Raw genomic sequence first — 15,878 nt, 5'->3', positions numbered from 1 at the left:
TTTTGACTTCCCTCAACGGTTCTTCCGGTGGACGTGAAATCCTCAACCCTCCCACCAACCCCGAACAATTAGGCGAGAACGGTGGCCAGGGAGTCAACGGAGAGCAAGAAGAGCTCAAGGAACTCACCGAGGCTGACATCGAGCGCCTCAAGAAGACCTTGAAGCCCGGGGAGGGTTTGATCCAGCGTGACGACGACGGAAATGTGCTTCGAGTCATTGTTGGCGAAAAAAAGACTCACGACGAGATTCTGGAGGAAGAGTTTGAGCCTGTGGAGGCCAAGACTGATGTGGTCCGTGCCTTGGAACAACAGGCAGCCAATGTCCTGAAGCGCGACAGACACCAGACCGAGCTTGAGAAGGATTGGGTTGGTCAGCTGATCGACAAGCATGGCGATGACTATGAAGCCATGTTCTGGGATAAGAAACTCAACATATACCAGCAGACAACCAGCCACTTGAGAAAGAAGTGCCAAAAGTACATTAAGGAACATCCCCAATAAGAGAAACAGAAGAAGTAAAAGAAGAAGATAAAATATGTGAATTTTCTACATATCTATCTAACCTTTCTTTTGTTCTCTTTATCATTATTATTATTTTGTGTTTATTATTATTTTAGTTTTCCATTATCCTTTTCTTTTCTTTATATTATTATTATTATTTTCTATTTAACCTGCATTGAACAACAGTAACAGTAACAACACTTAGCAATTAGCGACAATCAAAATAGAGTTTCCTTTACACATCTGTATTATATGTTTCTCTCTCTCTTTCTTTCTTTCTTTCCGTTTATTTCACTCTACACATTTTCCTTCTTTTATCTCATATATAAAGACGCCATTAACATCAACAAAAATCTCTATAAATTATGTAAAGAAGTAAAAGTGGAAGGATTAGAAGTAGAGCTAATATAGTATTAAAGATATATTATTTATTTTACTGTTTTTACTTGTAATAAAGTATGTACACATTTGTAAAATGCTAATAATAATAATTGGCTTGGTTTTTATGACATTACTATTGAAATAAATATTTACAACAAACTCTTTTTTTTTTATATATATATAATATATAATATATATATATCTGTGTGATTAAATATTTGTGAAAAAAAATAGAGGTGAAAAGAAAGAAACAAAAGTGATATATAATGGTTTGGAATACAACAAAATTTCAAAGAAGCAAAAGCGCACTACTAAACATTACATATATATATGTAAAGAGGGGAAAAGCTAAAGACAAAGACAAAGTAATAGTAATAGTAATAGTAATAGTAATAGTAGTAGTAGTAGTAGCAGTAGTAGTAATAGTAGTGGTAGTGGTAGTAGTAATGGTAGTTAAAGTAGTAATAGTAAAATGGTAATAATTATCATTATCATTATTCTGTATATCTTTTTTTTTTGTATATATTTTTTTGTTTTTTTTGTTTTTTTCTTTTTTTACTTTTTCTTACAATACATAAAATGTAGAAGGTGGGGTAGATGGTAATGTGACAGAGTTGACAGGGGAATGAATTGCAGTTGCATTTGTAGGTGATACTGATGGTTGCTGTTGCTGAGATGACAGTTTCTTTCCTTTAAGCATGTTTTTAAGTGCACGCTGAGCAAATACTGTCAAGCCAACAATGCCTGCCCAGTCCTCATCATGAAGATCTCTCAAATCTCCTACAGTCATGATATCCTGATTCTGAAGCTTTGCAATCCATTCACAAGCCTTGTCAGAGGTACGGTGAGCAGCCAAAGCACAGTCTTGTACGAATTCTTCTACAGGGGTATCATCCGAATACTCTAATTACACATATGCATTATTGTTAATAAAAAAATCATGTTAATGTTTTCAAGAGAGAAAGAGAGAAAAACTTACCTTCAAGTATCCGAGACACAAGTAACTCACGAGAAGCAGGATTTTCATCCGATCTACGCAAAGGTTCTAAATCACTTGCACTGTTGAGAGTCATTTCTGGTGAGATAGGAAAATGACCTCCTCTTTCGGAAACTTCTCTTGAAAATGAAGCACCAGGGCTAAGCTCAACTGTAGACCTTTCTCCGCCCAGCAATTCCTTTTGGTGAGCATTTGATTCTTCAATCAAACGATTCTCTTCTTCTTGCTGCTGCTGTTGTTGTTGATGATGCTGTTGCTGTTGATATTGAAGTTGTTGCTGTTGTTGAAGCTGTTGTTGTTGTTGCTGTTGTTGAATTTGCTGTTGCTGTTGCTGGTGGAGTTGAATTTCACGCAGATTATGTGCAGCTTCACGGTATCGTGCTTCAGTTGCACGTGCACGGTTCTCAAAAGTATCGCACCTGGATTCAATTTCGATTACCCGGTCTGTGGCTCGCTTCAATTCAAGACGGGTTCGTTCTAATTCCGAACGAATGTCACTTTCTCTTCTCCAGACCGAACGGCGTGCCTGTTCAGCTTGTTCTGATTCACTTGGCTTATCAATATCTCTCAAGATACGATTGATTTCCTTTGTTATGTGGTGCTGATAACGTTCAGGAAGTACCTGTTCCTCAATCTGATTATATATATATATATTGGTTGTTTAGTATATTTAGTGTACCTTTTATATATAATTTGATATAAGAAAAAAAAATATTACCATTTCTCTAACAACCTCTTCAGCTGTGTCTGTTTCCTATAAAAATTGTCATTTATTCATTTATGTGTATATTTAGTAACGATAATATATGTAATATGCATATATTTTGTAAATTTAAAATCAAACAAAATAAAATAAACAACTTACAACATTGAAATCAAATTTGACTGATAATTTGTCCATGCCCTTAAAAACAACCTGCAAGGTGAGATGAACATGGTTTGGATCTGCAGCTAGCAGGACGACATCCGGTTCTACTGCGAGAAAAGAATGCTCCAGAATTTCCTGGGAAGTCATTCTAAAGAATAGCAATATTAATAATAGCAATAACAATATTTATAATACTTGCCTTTCTTCCTCTGGCCCAAGACATGAAGTGATTACTGGCAATACTTCTTGATTTTGAACTTTCTGAAGGCATGCTGGTTTTACACCCTTAAATTTTTTTTTAAAAAAATAAATAAAATAAAAAAAAAATATTGAAAAAAAAACAATATTAATTTCAAGTTCAAGTCATTCATTCATTTATTCAGTCATTTAGTCAGTAGGTAAGTCAGTTAGTCATTCGCTCGTCCATTGATTTAGTCAGCCAGATAGGCAGGCAGGTAATCCAAATGATCAATTACAGACACACACATTCAAATTGTAGGTATATTTATATATAAATAATAAAAAAAGTATGATACTCACGGCTGATACTTTTTTGTAAATCTGGGCTGCATTCGTGCACTCTCCATATGGATATTCGCCCGTGGCCATCTCGAGCAAGCACATACCAAAGGCATAAATGTCGACCTTTTCGTTGTAACCTTGTTCTTCGTACATTTCTGGAGCCATGAATTCGGGCGTACCAATGATCGTGTATTTTTTACCGAGTTTCATCTCGGCCGTACCCATGTCCCCGATCTTGACCTCACCGTGGGCGCCATTGATAAATATATTGTCGCACTTGATATCTCGATGGATGATGGGTGGGTTGCGGCCGTGCAAATAGGCCAGACCTTTGAGGATCTGCCGGGACCAGCGTTTGATGATCTTGATGTTTGGCAACGGAGCCAGCTTCCGTATGTACTCCCGCAGTGTACCAGAAGTCATCAGCTCCGTCACAAACACAAATTCGTTTTCGCCGTACCAGGCATCATGAAATGCAATGATATTCGGGTGACGGACTGACTTTAGGATCTGGATCTCATGTTCCAAATCCTTGTTATTAGGTGATTGAGTTGCCTGTTTTTTTTTTGAGTTTGTTGTTGTTGTTGTTATTTTTTTTTCGGTCGCAGTTATATATATATATATATACAAACGTATATATTTGATACAAAGGATAAAGTCGTGTACAATCAATTAAGATACACACATCCCCACACACAGACAGTACATATATATGTAATAGAGAGAAAAATATTAATTGATAGGTTAACAAAGGTGAACAAGTTGTCTTTAAGCAAAGTAAAACAAAATAAAAAAAATATTCTTGTTTCCTTTATCCTCTCTTCCCCCCCCCCTTTTTTTTTTACCTGCATTGTATTCCATGCTACTTCGTATCCCTCTTCTCGATCGATAGCCTTGTAAACTACCTTGTACGCACCTTTTCCGAGCAGTGTGTTGAGTCTTACATAACGTTCGTTTGGTGATTCCTCTACGACCTTTTCTGCATTGTGTGACGTGGACTGATCAATGATCTCGCTAGAATGAAGAGTAGTCAAACCTCCATATGAGTCTGTCCGTTGGGGTTGTTGGAATGGGCTAATGGCATTTGGAATTGCAACAACAGTAGAATTAGAAGTAGATGCAGTAGCAGAAGTAGAAGCGGTGGCGGTAGTAGTAGCAGTGGCATTAGAGGTAGAAATAGAACCATTATTATTATTGTTGTTGTTGTTGCTGTTACTTTGTGCATAATTTGTATAGTGAGTAATAAGATTGTTATTATTGTTCGATGATTGATTGTATTCGGTTGGTTCGGGTGTAGGATAAGCATCTAATGGTGCGCGTGTTCGATGAAGTTCAGGATTAAATGTTTGCGAAAGAGGCGCGTAGTAATTTGAAAAGATGATGGGTTCGTCATCATAGCCATATGTTTTTGGAGGAGTTGGAGTGATGAAACTGACATGCTGTTGTGATTGTTGCTGTAGTTGTGGTTGTGGTTGTGGTTGTGGTTGCTGCTGCTGCTGTGATTGCAATTGCGGTAAAGGTTGTCTTGTAGAGTCCGCCATCTTTTATTGTTTTGACTTGCTTTGACTTGCTTTGATTTTTTTTTAAGTGTATAATAGAGAGTGATAAAGGAGAGAGCGATAGAGAAGTATATTTATGTATGTATGTATATATGTATTTATGTATACATGTATATATATATACACACAGATATATATAAATATATATATATATATCTTTCTTGTGTGCCTGTGAGTGCTTGAGTGTGAGTGTAAATATAGATATAGTTGGAGGGGTCAAGATATTAATATATCAAGAAGGAAGAAGAAGAATAAGAAGGGAGTAATATAAATGTCTTGTGTGTATATATAGAAATAAGCCAGAAAGGCAAAATAGTAGACAGTCAAATAATAATAATTATAATAATAAAAGATAAAGTGAGTTGAGGGGGAGGTTGAAAGCCTGTACAATGCGTTGTCCGCTAGACTGTGTGTAGCTGTAACAAAATAGAAGAAGAGAAAAAGAAAGAGAGGAAATCTAACCACTGGACTACAAAGTCACCCTCTTTATTGTTAATATACTACACTAATTATTAATCATAAAAGTCATTATTTGTACCATTTCTTTCTTAGAAGATATACCTACTATTTATATTTATGTAAGTAATTTGCATAGGCTGTGTAAAGTGTGTAAATAGATCTTTATATTTAGACTTGCTTATGAGGGGTGAGAGAATAAGTCTTGCTGATTTGTTATAGCTATTATTATTTTTTCCTAATTTTTTATTATTATTAATATTGGTGTTTTTCTATTGGCTCAACGACAGATGTGAGTGGCTGAGACTAACTTTCTAACCAGATGGCATAATTTGAACAACTCAGTTTAAAGAACCTACAAATACTTTACTTTATTTATTTTATATTAGGGGAGCTCAACGGTTTCTTTTTTAAGGCTTTCTTTTTAAGAGCTTATATTTATATATATATAAGGGTTAATGTTTGTGCAGGCTGCTGATAGATTAAAAAGAAAAATATATATATACATATAGACTTCTTTAAGCCGTATGGCTTTTATAAATCTTTTTCTTCTTCTTTTTCTTCTTCTTATAGCCATTTAGTGTCAACAGATCGAAATTATATATATAAAAAAAAAGCGGTAAAATTAGCCCATCCAATCAAATGAATTCTTGTTTGTCCATACTTTCTGTTTTTTTGTTTTTTTTTTAAATTTTTTTTTTACTATCTTGATCTGTCCACACCTAAAAGAGAAAAAAAAATACTTGAAAGAAAGGGGGTTTCATCATTTCTATAGCTATGTACCCTATAGAAAAAAAATAGGCGATTTTAGTGAATTGTTGCAAGTTTTCCGGGGTTTAAAGTGTCTTGTACTTGAGTTTTAATTATGCACCAATTTCTCTCACTCTCTTTTATATTCTACTTTTTTTTTTTACCCCACCATGTTTTTTGCAGTCAAAGCAAAACATCTTTTTCTTAGCTTTTTCAACCCATTACAAAACTAAATACCAAGTTATTCAAATCTAATGGGTTACCAGCGGTAGCTTGGGTGGGTCCTAGGCGGTAACCAGGACAAAAAAATTTATCTTCTTTGAACTCTAGTCAGTCTTTGTCTCAAACGACGACCCTCCTGGAGATCTTCTTCTGCTTGTCTTCTGATACATCCAATCCGAATAACGCGGGTGAACCTTACAGGTATAATCCCATCATATCTCAGGTTGTTAAGTATATGTCGGAAGTTCAGGACAGCAGCAAGATCCCGATTCCACAAACGATGCATAACCTCTGACCCGTCCATGTTCTCCAAACAATTTAGATCGGTACATCTAAAGGACTTGTTTCTATTTTTTTTTCACAAGGTCTAAATTATTAAAGGTCTCTAAAAAGAACACACTTAATAACTATGAAGGCTAGTATTAATAAAATACGAATCAGCAAAGTTGACAAAAGAAAGTAACTTGAGAAGAATTGACAGAAATATCTGCATCAAGTACAATTTGGTTGTCAAGATTCCTCGCATGCTCATTAGAGCTCTCGGTAGATTTCGAGAATCGCAGGGAATCTGTCTTCTGTTTTTTTAAAAGTAGGAATCAGGCATAACAATGTTAGCACAAAGCAGGTTTATACTCTTTGATTAAAAGAATCAATTAAGAAATATACATGCCTTCATCAATATCATAGTACTTAGAAAATAGCTTTTTTTTAGACAAACAATGTAAAAAGTATCACATAAAAATAGATATATGTATATTATTTAATGAATGTATAGCTTAAGCTGTTACTAAATATCATAAAAATTAGTACTTCTTCTTCGCATACTTATTTATGTTTAACTTGTATTATTTTGATCAATAAAAACCAAAAAAAATTCAATATAAAACATCATGCATTTGTTGAACCAATCATAAAGAGAATGTAAATACCTAAAAAGGTATAGCTCTGCCATATTTAGAATATTTTATTGGCTTAGATACAAAATAATAAAAAATCCCATAAATCGTATTTGACAAAAAGTAAAACTAATAGGCTAAAACAGGCATGCTATTGGCTATAAAAGTTACGAGTTCGTAACTCGTTACGAGGTCGGTATTTTAAAGACTGACTTTTAAATAGCAGAAGTTACGAGTACGTAACTCGGTACGAGGTCGGAGGTATATATCTTGCCATTTCCTACAGTGTAACTAGCAAAATTAAAAGCCAATAGAAACTGAGAAATAAAAAAGAATAATAAAAGGGGAGAGAGGGTTTAATTTTTTCTATGTAGATTCTGATTGGATAAAAATACATACACTCCGCTTTCTTTATCTGTATTTTCACATATACAGAAATCATGAAACCCCCTATTAAAAAAATTATTTGAACTTCTTGGTAGTGAACAATTGTAATATTTCACATATATCTATATATACACTTCTTTATAAGAAAAAAATTAAAGAAAAATAGTTAATGATGAACTGATTATATTCAAAACAATCTTTTTTTCTTATTCTGTGTGTTGATGTGGGTGTGTGCACACGCGTTTTAATAAAAAGCCACTTTACACAATTTTCTTTCGTTATTTCTCTCTTTTGGATTACTAATTCTTGAAGTATTTGATGTTGTAACGCAAATGTTGGGCGCACTTAGCCGAATTCCGGCGGTCCAAGTGCCTGTATAATTAAATACGGCGGCTTTTCTTTGACAAGATCGATCCTTGTAAATGGTAGTGATCTTGGCAGTTTTAGAGATTAATTAAGAGCATCTTCAGCAGTCAGCTAAGTTTTATTTTATCTGGGATCAAAAATTGTCACTTTTACATAAAATAAAGCCACTCTACCCAGCAGTTTAATTTTTCTCTTTTAAATAAATTTTGAGTGCTTTCAGCTAGAACTTTTAGAGCATCTTCAGCAGTCCACTTTATCTCCATTTAATGTAAAAGTGGAGTTATTTAAAGAAAAAGATAAATCGAACTGCCGGGAAAATTGACCTTTTCTTTAGCTAAAGTAGCAGTGTTTGAATTTAGATAAATTAAAAGTTATCTCACTGCTGAAGATGCTCTTAAATCCCTGTCAGGTATAGCAGCTAGATAAAATTTAGGACCGTAATTTTTTCATAAAATAAAATAAAAGGAACTGCTGGGAAAATAACTTTTATCTAAAAGTCCAAATGCGGTATAAAAGTCGGGGTAAAAGCTACTGCTGAAGATGCTCTAAAATCTTATTTTCTCTTCATTTTACTAATCAAACCCATAATGGAAACCTCATCTTCATCAAAAATCAAGCATGATTATTATTATAAAGCTGATGACCTAAAATATGATGGCATCATCTACTTACATTTGACTGAAATCGGCTCAATCAATATTTTAGGCATAGTCCAGATGAAGCTCTCAACTGTGAAGATCATTAAGAGATTCCTGAAGACAGGCTTACCTTTGTCTGGAATAGTCCTGACCTGCCTAAAATAGTTAACGAGAGGACAGAAAGGGACTTTGTGCAGATTGTTCCTAAGGACTCATTCGTTAACTATATCAGATGAGATAAGCATCGAGAGAGATGGAGATATTTGTCTGCAGAGCTACATTATTCATCTCCTTCAGAAATCGTGGCTTCGGGTCGTATATTACAGCTCATAAGCCAGCTTTGACAGAGAGACACATGAAGACACGGCTGCAATGGGCGAAGAATCACGTCAATTGGACATATGACCAATGGAGTAGCATAGTTTGGTCTGATGAGTCTAGATTCACAGTTGAGGATAACGATGGAGGAGCCAGAGTGATTAGAAAAGTTAATGAAAGGTATTCAGATCATATTATCCAAGTAACGAAGTGGGGTAAAGGTAGCGTCATGATCTGGAGCTGTTTCTGGTCTGGTGGTTTTGGGCTCTTGGGGTTACTTGAAGGCAATGTAAAACAAGAAGTATATGTCGAGACTCTGTCTCAGAAATTTGTACCCTGGGTTAAAAATCTGTCAGAGCAATATCAGAAGGACTTCAAGCTCCAAGAAGATGGTGCTAGCTGTCATACTGGGGCCTATGCGAAGTGGTGGAAAGAGACCCTTGAAATTAAGGGCTTTGAGTACTGGCCTGCTCAAAGTCCAGATATAAACCCAATAGAGCATGTTTGGTGGGCTCTTGAAGTCAAATTGAGTAAAGTACGAGCCAGTATACAAAACGCCAGTGAGTTGAAGCCTGTAATTTAACGAGAGTGGGAGAACATAAACCTCAAACTCGCTTCACAATTGGTGGGAAGTATGTCCTCCTGATTCCAGGCAGTAATTGACACCAAAGATGGTCATACTCACTATTAAACCTCTAATTTGTTTTTACAATTCAATAATAAACATGTATATATTCTCATATTCGAAGTTTGAAGCTCTTAGCTATAACCATTGTCAAGTAGTTGTATGTTGAATATAGGTCATGTTTTTTTGGCATGAGAAATCTATTTGCGGAGGTCCAAACATTCTTTTGTGGGAGTGTATAACATTCGTCCTTTGACAGACTTTTGCCCAACACATTTGGAGAACCGTTTGCCGAAGTCTTTGTCTTTGATAATTTTTCCAAACTTTGACACAGTTATAACCTTGGGTAGTCGTGGCATTTTCTTTGTGATGTTGTTGTAGATGTCCGTTGTGGTATAAAAGCCATAGTCGAACAGGTCTTTGTTTTTAACATTCTTAAAAAACATTGACTTGGTGGTCGATAGTAGACTTCGGGTGTTGTAGTCAATTGAATCATCGGTACTTGAGTCGCTATCGTCGCCATTGTTTTTGTTACTGTTGTTGATTAAATCGCTGATCCTATCACTGGTCACAGTATTGCTTGGATTTAAAGTTGGGCTGGTAGGCGGCGTCTTAAGATAAGTCTTGTATTTAAACGGATTCTTCTCGATAATTGACTTCCCCATGGCAAAAGGATGCAGTGGGCCTTGATCTTCGGTATACGTAACATTAAACACATTGCTGTCTACTATCTCGTTTGCTTTTCGTCGGTTGTCAACAGTGGGCACCATATCAAGTACAAGGCACATGGCTTGACCGCGTGTTAATAAGTTACTTGTAGATACTGACATGAATTTGATAGTAAATCGATAAAAAACTAGGTAGAAAGAGAGAGAGAGAGAGAGGGATTGTGCGTGTTTTGTTTTTGTTTTTTGTTTTTGTCAAGTGACCAAATAAAAAAAATGATTTTTTTACGGCTACCAGGTTATGAACCAGGGTGTCTAATTATAAGACTTTTTTTTTTGTCTGATTTTCACTTACCGTTTTCCCTGATTGCATATTCGTTTGGGTCATTACATAGGTTGTCTGTTTCGACATTTACCCCAACACTGGTAAGGGTGCGAGACGAATCCTTTGAAAGGACTTTGCTTCACATTGTTACAGGCTCCTGTAATCTTCTTGGACAAAGTGTCTTCCTGCAAAATCCTATGACGCTTAACCTTACTCTTTTCCACTGCCCATAATTGTTCAATTAGATCAAGCTCAGGAGAGTAAGTAGGAAGATACACACATCTATATCCTCGATACTCAATATACGTCGATATGTTTATCATGTGTGTGAATGGGTGCATTATTCATATCAATACAGTGGCCTTTCATATGTGGGTGTTTGTCCATTTTATCAAGAGTCGTTTTTAAGAAACTGATATAGTGGTCTGGTAACAATGGCTCGCGTGCCTTTTTTGGACCAAGTCCTAGAGCGTTTCATATTGATATTAAATGCAGACTCGTCAAGAAACGCGCAATTCGTCAGAAAGTTCATGTCTGTATTTTCCTACTTACAAGCCCAATTGTACTGCTCCTCAATCTTGGCTGGACTGTTTCTCTCAATAGAATGAAAGTCTACTTTTTTTCAACGAAAGGTTGCATGCACGTCTTATAAACATATTAACAGTGCTACGTGACATTTTAAGATCATGGAATTGCTTCATAAAATGCTCGGTCACTTCAAAGACAGTAGCAGAGGGATTAGCATCAATGAAGTTGATCACAGTCGTTTAATGTTCTTCAGTTAAGATGCACTTGGGGCCTGCTTTTTTACAGATCTCAAAGAATACTGTCAGGACACGCATTATATTGGCTAACCCATATATAAGCTTTTCAAGGGTGAATGCCCAACAGCTTTGCTGCAGTTGCTGCAGTCATACGCTTTTCAATCTTCAGATCGAAAAACCTAAATTTATTCTGGACTGTATAACCTACACATTCTCGTTTTAGTTTTGCCTCTTTCATATGAATATCTTCATTTTTTTTTGCTTTTCTAACCATTGGCCAAGTCAGAAAAGATTCACTGGAGACTGTATTTCCCAAGTACTCTGTAGGAGTAGCAATAGCCTCAGCAATAAATTCATTCTGATCAACAATGTAGTTTATGGGCTCAGGACCACCATTCTCATCAATAAAATTGACACGCACATCTTCATATAGAAATATTAGAGCTGTTTAAATTTGAGATGTATCCCTTCATCTGATGCAATCCCCTTTTTTTTCTTTCTTTTTTTGAATTAATTTATGCAAAACCATCTGAAACATCTGTTTTTAGTAAGTCGAATATCTTGGGGGCACTCAGCCAGATTGATCAATCAAATCTTAAATTTAGAAAGCAATATTATTGGGTTAAAATTGTAAAAGCGACGATCAAAATTTGAACGTCTTTTTTGAAAGATCAAATTTCGATCAAAAAATGTACGGGTCTCTGATTATTAATAACAGTAACAAAAACAATGGCGACGATAGCGACTCAAGCACCGATGATTCAATTGTCTACAGCCTCAAAAGTCTACTATCGACCACCAAGTCAATGTTTTTTTAAGAATGTCAAAAACAAAGATCTACAGCAACATCACCAAGAAAATGCCACGACTACCCAAGGTTATAACTGTGTCAGAGTTTGGCAGAATTATTAAAGATAAAGATTTCGGTGAACGGGTCTCCAGACGTGTTGAAGGAAAGAATGTCAAAGGAAGACTAACTATTTAAGCTCAAAGATAATGCGATCGGAAACTTGGTGGAATCAGCATCTGCCTTCCGCACAGAAATAAGTAATGATGGTAGCAATACAATAAATGTTGGATATATCAGAAAATCTCCAGGCTTTGAAAGCGTAGAGACACGGCAAAGACTCCTCGAGACAATGATAATGAAGTAAAGGAACGGCTGTCTCTGTCAGTATACATTCGCCTCTACCAGTTCAACAACATCTAGGCAGCCAGCTTGGCTTATTGCGACGGGGACACTCAAGGAATGATCAGATATTCTCTTCTGCATGGAGACAAGAGAAAACTTGAGTTGTTCAAATCAATATCTGGCTGTGTGAGACGGGCAGCATAGTTCCTCTCATTCCCCTCTCCTTTTCTATTTGTTTCCTTTACCGCTTAGCATAAACTAATTAAAAAAAAAGAGCATTGCTTATCTTTGTTTATTACTTTTTCTGCTTTAACTGTAAATTGAAGCTTTGGCTAAGTGAATGAGACAGAAAGAATTAATAAATATACTGTGATACTGGAGGGATATAGAGGGAGGGGTGGAATAAGTAGTGTCATAGGGATAAATAAAATAAACTAATTAATCACCATGTTGCATAATGCGCTTGTCTTGTTCCTTTCTAGTTTCTTCAATTTCCAGAAATAGCTATTGTAGAGTAGGAGGAAAATATACATCGTGGTGTAGACTACACAATTCAAGGTGTATTCTATAAAAGTTCTAAATTTGTTCTTTTTTCCTTTGTAGAATGAAGGTTGTCGAATGTTCAGATCACTAAAACCCAAGCATTTTTCATACCAAATCACAAGATTCCCAAAAACAATTAAAATATGTATATAAATAAAATTGAATATTTTACCAGGAATATCTATCATATATTTTTTTTTCTTTTGACAGCTGCCAAGAAAAACTTGGCTAAGAAATCTCTAAAACTGCCAAGATCACTACCATTTACAAGGATCGATCTTGTCAAAGAAAAGCCGCCGTATTTAATTATACAGGCACTTGGACCGCCGGAATTCGGCTACGTGCGCCCAACATTTGCGTTACAACATCAAATACTTCAAGAATTAGTAATCCAAAAGAGAGAAATAACGAAAGAAAATTGTGTAAAGTAGTTTTTTTTTGTGATTAATACGTGTGCACACACACCCACATCCACACACAAAATAAGAAGGAAAAGACTGTTTTAAATACAGCTCGCTATCAACCTGTTCCTGTTAATTTTTTCTTAAAAGAAGTACAAACACACATACACAGATATATATATATGTTCTTTCTTTTCTAAATAATTTTAACTATCTATTATTATTATAAGACCTATATAGTTACTATAGTTTCATAAATATCATGGCTATTACATCCTTTGATATCGTACCTGATAATGACTATATCTTACTACACGCCAATGATGTACCTGGTAGAGACATGCTTATCATAAGAGGATATGTAACTCTGTGTGTATCGAAACCGATCTCCTTGCGCCAGATCAGAGTTCAATTGAAAGGAGTCCTTAAAAGTGTAGTTAACACTGAATTTACCGACAAAGTCACTGGTAAATAAAATAAAATAAAATATTACATACATAGATACATAGCTATATAGACTGGTAATTCAATATATGTAGAAGTTATACATTTAGGCTTTGATTATTTTATTTATTTATTTTTCTGCTTGTATTAATAATATCCACAAACACCAAAAACAAATAAATCCCAGGTCTTTCCAAATCTGTTCAGGTTCTAGTCCGTGAACAAAAAGAAATTCTGGGATCAGTTGCTCGATTAGAACCAGGTGTTTCTCAGCGCTGGCCGTTTGAAATCATTATTCCGGATAGCGATAGACTGCCAGGTTCACTCACCATCCCTAATCACTCTATTGTCTATGATCTCAGTGCCAAGTTGATCCTAGCATCGGTTACTGAGCTGTTCAAGTTTGGATTCTGGGCCGCCAAAGAACGAGTTTCATCATCTTCATCAGTACCATCTCCTCCTTCCTCTTCTTCTTCCTCTTCTATCACAGTATTACCACCACCGCCACAAAGTAACAGTAAGAATGAGAATAATAGTAGTATAAGATCATGGCAATACTAATATTCATAATGATCTAACAACACCAAAATAGTTTTGTCCCCATTATTGGATCGAGAGAGGAGCAACGACAAGAATAAAAAGAAAGATCATCAAACTCGCCCTTGGTTACGGGCCAGACACAGCCTTGAAATCCAGAAACATACTTTTGGCTATCTGGACATCCCGTTGTTACTCGACGTGTTTCAAAAGAGATACCAAGGTACACGACAGGGTCATTTGTCGTACACAGTAATCTGTCCTTCGCTTATTGTCCGAACTCAGGACTCTATTGGTTTCCAGTGCACTCTGACCCCACTGAAGGAAGATACCCAGGTTGTTCAGATAATCGCTGAACTTGAGCAATCAGAACGATACCCGTAAGAAATTTACAGAATATTAGAATAAAATATACATATACCTTATATATACTTAAAGAAATTCGTTCTTCTTGTCCTTCTTTCTTATTCTTATCATCCTTTTTTTTTATTCTATGCTATGTTTTATTATGTAGTATTCAACCAGGAGAATATAAATCTGACCAGACATTTGAAGGCAACATGATGCGGACTCGTATTCGAAAGATAGTCCGTAAGTTCATAAAATGTACATCTTTATATAAAATATACCATTAATTTGTATTTGTATTTGTATTTTTATTTTAGATATGGAAAGAACTATCCTGCCTAGTGAGTCACTTGAAAATTTGTGTAAGTTATATAAATTATATAACAACAACAAGAAATATATATATATACAATTCTCACACATACAAATATATGTATATAAAAATATTATAAAAATGATAATAATTTTTGACCCCAATATATTTTTACTTTTATATGTGTATCACACATGTATTTATATATATTTGTACTTTTATGTATATATTATTAGCATTTTCTTTGGATCTCGATTGGTCAAAGATTTCTCGCCAGCTCTCGTTTCCAGGGTTGGAAATCAACCACCAACTGCGTCTCCAGATACACTTTTCCAGGACAGAGATGGCCAAGCCCATGTCACTTAGTTTCCCAATCCGGGTGGGAAGTATACCCAGTAGTGATCAAAGCCACGAAACGGCACCAATCAGTCAGATGACCGATGCTGCGGATATGAGCCAGTCTAATTATTATAATTATAATACAGAAGATGAAAGCGATAGTGAAGACAATAGTGAAGGCGAAGGCGAAGGTCATGAATATACATATGAATACGAAGAAGGAGAAGGAGAGGAGATTGGCGAGCAGAGGGAGGATAGTGTAAATAGAACCCGAAGAAGAAGAATAAGAAGAAGAAAGCTTGTATTGCATACTAGAGATGAAAGCCTTCCAAGTTATGATCAGGTCTTATTGGAAGCTTCTCCACCATCTCACACAATCGAGACGCACGTTCCCTCGGTACGAATTCCGATCCCAGTGCACGTTGAGCCATTAATGGGAGCTTTTAATAATAATAACTAGCTTGTTATTTCTATTTAATATATATTTAAGTCAATTGGTTGTCTTGATCAGCCATAGTATATCTTTATTACAAAACAATACCCAAAAAGCATCGTCTTTTTCTTTGCTGTAATAATAATAAT

The 15,878-nt window shown here is 35.5% G+C and overlaps 5 protein-coding genes across 5 annotated transcripts; 2 read left to right on the top strand and 3 right to left on the bottom strand.

Moving 5' to 3' along the window:
• Nucleotides 1-146: 146 nt before the first annotated feature.
• Nucleotides 147-4,809, bottom strand: PHYBLDRAFT_185905 (hypothetical protein; the record flags this gene model as incomplete). Its single annotated transcript, XM_018439169.1, has 10 exons — nucleotides 147-856; nucleotides 947-1,014; nucleotides 1,451-1,784; nucleotides 1,861-2,040; nucleotides 2,230-2,512; nucleotides 2,597-2,632; nucleotides 2,744-2,881; nucleotides 2,942-3,031; nucleotides 3,287-3,823; nucleotides 4,114-4,809. 10 exons carry the CDS (start codon nucleotides 4,807-4,809, stop codon nucleotides 792-794), a joined length of 2,427 nt encoding a protein of 808 aa, XP_018295049.1. The 3' UTR covers nucleotides 147-791.
• A 1,534-nt stretch (nucleotides 4,810-6,343) lies between these two features.
• Nucleotides 6,344-6,787, bottom strand: PHYBLDRAFT_142522 (hypothetical protein; the record flags this gene model as incomplete). Its single annotated transcript, XM_018430826.1, has 2 exons — nucleotides 6,344-6,602; nucleotides 6,690-6,787. 2 exons carry the CDS (start codon nucleotides 6,785-6,787, stop codon nucleotides 6,344-6,346), a joined length of 357 nt encoding a protein of 118 aa, XP_018295048.1.
• A 2,302-nt stretch (nucleotides 6,788-9,089) lies between these two features.
• Nucleotides 9,090-9,443, top strand: PHYBLDRAFT_62800 (hypothetical protein; the record flags this gene model as incomplete). Its single annotated transcript, XM_018441017.1, has 1 exon — nucleotides 9,090-9,443. One exon carries the CDS (start codon nucleotides 9,090-9,092, stop codon nucleotides 9,441-9,443), a length of 354 nt encoding a protein of 117 aa, XP_018295047.1.
• Nucleotides 9,444-9,685: 242 nt separating this feature from the next.
• Nucleotides 9,686-10,798, bottom strand: PHYBLDRAFT_62801 (hypothetical protein; the record flags this gene model as incomplete). Its single annotated transcript, XM_018441018.1, has 2 exons — nucleotides 9,686-10,308; nucleotides 10,567-10,798. The coding sequence occupies 2 exons, from the start codon at nucleotides 10,796-10,798 to the stop codon at nucleotides 9,686-9,688; spliced, it is 855 nt and encodes a 284-aa protein (XP_018295046.1).
• A 1,261-nt stretch (nucleotides 10,799-12,059) lies between these two features.
• PHYBLDRAFT_165502 (hypothetical protein) lies at nucleotides 12,060-15,813 on the top strand (the record flags this gene model as incomplete). The annotated part of the gene is made up of 10 exons (XM_018435248.1): nucleotides 12,060-12,200; nucleotides 12,226-12,389; nucleotides 13,090-13,341; nucleotides 13,556-13,782; nucleotides 13,947-14,276; nucleotides 14,352-14,676; nucleotides 14,811-14,887; nucleotides 14,962-15,006; nucleotides 15,194-15,693; nucleotides 15,787-15,813. 10 exons carry the CDS (start codon nucleotides 12,060-12,062, stop codon nucleotides 15,811-15,813), a joined length of 2,088 nt encoding a protein of 695 aa, XP_018295045.1.
• Nucleotides 15,814-15,878: the final 65 nt, after the last annotated feature.

This window comes from Phycomyces blakesleeanus, assembly GCF_001638985.1.
Source record: "Phycomyces blakesleeanus NRRL 1555(-) unplaced genomic scaffold PHYBLscaffold_5, whole genome shotgun sequence".
Taxonomy (NCBI): domain Eukaryota; kingdom Fungi; phylum Mucoromycota; class Mucoromycetes; order Mucorales; family Phycomycetaceae; genus Phycomyces; species Phycomyces blakesleeanus.
This window is presented reverse-complemented; position numbering and strand designations above follow the sequence as displayed.